Source organism: Sceloporus undulatus, chromosome 9, assembly GCF_019175285.1.
Source record: "Sceloporus undulatus isolate JIND9_A2432 ecotype Alabama chromosome 9, SceUnd_v1.1, whole genome shotgun sequence".
NCBI lineage: Eukaryota > Metazoa > Chordata > Lepidosauria > Squamata > Phrynosomatidae > Sceloporus > Sceloporus undulatus.
In genome coordinates, this window is record NC_056530.1 from 27,238,087 (window position 1) to 27,241,780 (window position 3,694).

Here is a 3,694-nt window from a genome sequence, read left to right on the forward strand (position 1 = left end):
GTGGAGAAGCGGACCATGGGAAGGCCCAGGCAGGAAAGGAAGGAGGAGCAGGTGAAAGAGGCGCCTCCCAGGCTGGGGAGGGATCCAGCAAGGGGGCCCCGGGGCATGTGCAGAGGGCTGGCACAGCCAGAGGTGTCACGCTTGCAAATTTTTGGGAAGCCAGATACTCTCTTCTATACAACAGTCCTGCCATTTCAGCAATGTTCATACAGTGTTGGGTCACTATGCATGTTGGCTTTCAGCAGCTGTGGTGCTGTACAGTGAATTATCCAGAAGGTGGCAATGCTAGATAATAAAGAAACAAGGATCTGGCTATTTGTTTTTGCTCCCTTCAAACAAATAATTATGTGTCAGTTTTATTGTTATTGTGTGCCATCAAGTCATTTCCAACTTATGGTGAGCCCAAATGGGGTTTTCTTCACAGGATTGGCTCAGAGGCGGTTTGCCATTGCCTTCCTCGGAGTCTCTTATCGAAGATCAACCAATGGGTTTCCATGGCCAAGCGGGGATTCAAACCCAGAGTCACAGTCCAGTATGCAAACCACTGGCTCTCTGCCAATTTGATGTGAAAATAATATCTGCAGCAGTGTGCGCAATTGAGCCAGCATGACATAGTGGTTTGAACTGGAGATGAGGGTTCTCCAACTCTGGAGGTCATGGTTTGAGTCCCTGGTCAGCCATAGAAACCCAGTGGGTGACTTTGGGCGAGTCACACTTTCTCATGGCCTTAGAGTCGCCATAAATCGGAAACGACCCGAAGGCAGACGACAACGACAACAACTGGAGGAAAGAGGGCTTTGGCCTGGTCAAGAAGAGATTTTCTTTTTATCCCAAACACTGCAAGCAACTCAAAGGGAAGGCGGCCAAGACACTAAAATGCCGGCAAAACGTCAGGAATAAACTCTTCTAGAATATGGCCTGAAAAACCCACCAAAAACTAGGCTCGGTTTGGTTTTTTCTGCCCATCCGACAGTGATGTTGATCCGGAGCAACGGAGCGTGTTGGAGGAGTCAGCTTTTGAAAATAAGATACAACTGCGCTGTCTGCTCCTATCATTGGAAGCATCCCAGCGGAGAGAAGCCCTTCGGGTGGATTCCTAAGGGAGGGACCATTTGCCAGAAAGCTTTGATCGGTGTTATCTCAGCAGAAAGGCAAAGGAAGGGGGACTTTATTGAAGTATTAAAGAAAACACCACCTTGGCAACGAAAAACAACAAGCCAAGTCTTGCTGAACACCAGAAGCGCCCAAATATTACATTGACTACAGTACCAGAACCTGTCTCTTCTTGGAAGCAAAACAAACAAGGATCCACTGGACTTGGGTTGGAGACCACTAAAACTACAAACGCCGAAGGGCTCTATTTCAGAGAAAAGAACTGGCAAAACCCCCTTTGAATATTTCTGGCCTAAGAAAACCCTATCAATTTCATAAGGTTGTCATAGGTCTGCAGCGACTTGAAGGCCCTATGGCATGCATATACAGGGATGCAGTAATTCATGGGGATTTGGGACAACTGTAGTAGGAATTGACAAAGCAATTGTCTTATTGCAAGCCGCCTCGATCCAACCGGAGAAGGTGGTCTACCTTCTACAGAGCCTGTCTACTTGCATACCATGCTTTCATAGAATCATTGAGTTGGAAGGGACCTCCAAGGGCCATCCAGTCCAACCCCCTCCCATGCAGGAATACACAAGCAAAGCCCCCCATGACGGATGGCCATCCAAACTGTTAAAAACCTCCAAAGGAGAAGACCCCACCATTCTTCCATTGTCAAACAGTTCTTACCTTCACGAAGTTCTTCCTAAGGTTGAGGAGGGAACTTTTTTTTGCTCACTTGCATCCATTGCTCCATGTCCAAGCGTCTCCGGAGCTGCAGAAAACAAGTTTGCTCCATCGTCAATACGGCACCCCTTCAAATATTTAAACAGGGCTATCGTGTCACATATTGCTAATCGCTGTGTTGGTGTACATGTGCATTTTAATTTTTGCCCCTGTTACTTAACTTTTGCAATTGGTGGGTTTTAGCAATGATTTTTAATTGTTGCAAGCTGCTTTGAATCCCGATCTGTGGATGTAAGTAAATATAATAATGATTATTATTTACATCCCTCCTCCTCCTCTTCATTTTCTTCTTCCTCCTCCTCCCATTATTATTATTATCATCATTATTATTATTATTACTATTATTAATTCACTAACCCTCGATATGGAAGCCACTGACCTTTACTCAACTGTGTTCTTTCCAGTCAGTTTCCCTTTTGGTGGAATCCCAAAATCTTTTGGGTTTCCAAAAGAGATGAGAGAGTAGAGCCTGCGCACCCAAAAAAGCAAATGTTCGGACGATTCGTCTCCTCCCTTTATCCCGAAAAACACATCTACACAATTTATTAATTCAATTAACCTATTTTAAAAGAAGAACAACCAAGTATTTTACATCATTTCGGCCAGTACAAAAGCAAACTCCTTCCGTAAAGCAGAAACTGTGACAGCCAGATTTTCCCATCCAAATCCCTCCACTTCCAGCTGTTCGTTTCGCTGCTCCTTCCTCCCCAATTTTCTGCTGCCTTGAGCACTGTCTCCCCGGCGCAGGCAGAATTCGAACCCGCGATAAGACCTTACTACTGGGGCTTACTAGTAAGCGGCAAAATCTGAACTCGTGAAAAGACCTTACTACTAGGGCCTACTAGTAAGCAGCAAAAAGTTTCCAACGGAGTAGAGAAGAAGACAAATTCCTGGGCATTTGGAGGGAAGGACAGTTGAAATTGTGGCCGGGAAAGAAAACAATGTTCTCCCAAATCGTCCTTTGGGATCTCTACAACACCCCCCCCCCCAAAATACGTTGGTCTCTATGGTCCCTGGAAGGACAGACGTCTCCTTCTCTGAACAGACGCTAAAGGGAGCGCTGTCGGCCCCCAGTGGCATCAGAGGGACTTGCGGGGTCTTTTGAGGAACGCCAGAGTATAGTCCCGAGGGGCAGAGGCCTTTTGCTTCTTCAGCTGCACCTGGGACTGAGCCGTGAGCTGGAGTTTGATGGCGCTCGAGTTGATCTTGGCTGCCACCAGCAGCTCCTTCATGCCCTTCATCTTCTCGCTCTGGAAGGTGAGGATGGGTCCTTCCGGAGGTGGGCTAGGACCACCGCTAGGTCCGTCCTCCTTCTCTGGAGGCGGTCTGTCCACTCGCTGGCCGGAGCTGGGACGCCGGCGTTCGGTCACTTTCTTGGGCAACGGAGGCTCCTCGGGCTTGGACTCCCGGCGTGGACCCCGGCGGCGTCCTTCCCGGGGGTCTTCGCTGCCTTGGTCGTCATCGTCGTTCGCTTCCACCTCCCGGCTCACGAGGGTCACCTTCTGCCGGACCTAAAGGGATGGGACATTGAAAGCGGCTTTGGGGGTCCTCTTAGCTCAGGACTGTTAATTCAGACTGGCAGCCCCAGCTCTCCAAACAAAACAGGTTTAAAACGAAAACACCAAAAAACCCACTGAGCTACTACTACTAAAGTTAAAATGTTTACATTCAAACAGTCATTCCAGTAAGTGGGTTGGAAACTAGCAATAATGGTTTAAACCAAGGTCTAGCATGGTTTAAATCAAGGTCTAAACCATGGGTCCAACCAAGGTCTAAAACCATGGATTCAACCAAGGTCTAAAACCATGGATTCAACCAAGGTCTAAAACCATGGATTCAACCAAGGTCTAAA

At 47.6% G+C, this 3,694-nt stretch overlaps 1 protein-coding gene across 2 annotated transcripts in view; it reads right to left on the reverse strand.

The window, feature by feature from the left end:
• Positions 1–2,210: 2,210 nt before the first annotated feature.
• The window catches only part of MEN1 (menin 1), a 7,679-nt gene continuing 6,195 nt past the window's right edge, over positions 2,211–3,694 (reverse strand). The window contains exon 10 of one of the 2 annotated variants that reach the window (XM_042441072.1): positions 2,211–3,353. In XM_042441072.1, the coding sequence (XP_042297006.1) occupies positions 2,922–3,353 (432 nt within the window). In that variant the 3' untranslated portion in view covers positions 2,211–2,921. The remainder of the gene's footprint in view (positions 3,354–3,694) is intronic. The other variant, XM_042441071.1, reaches the window with a different exon arrangement.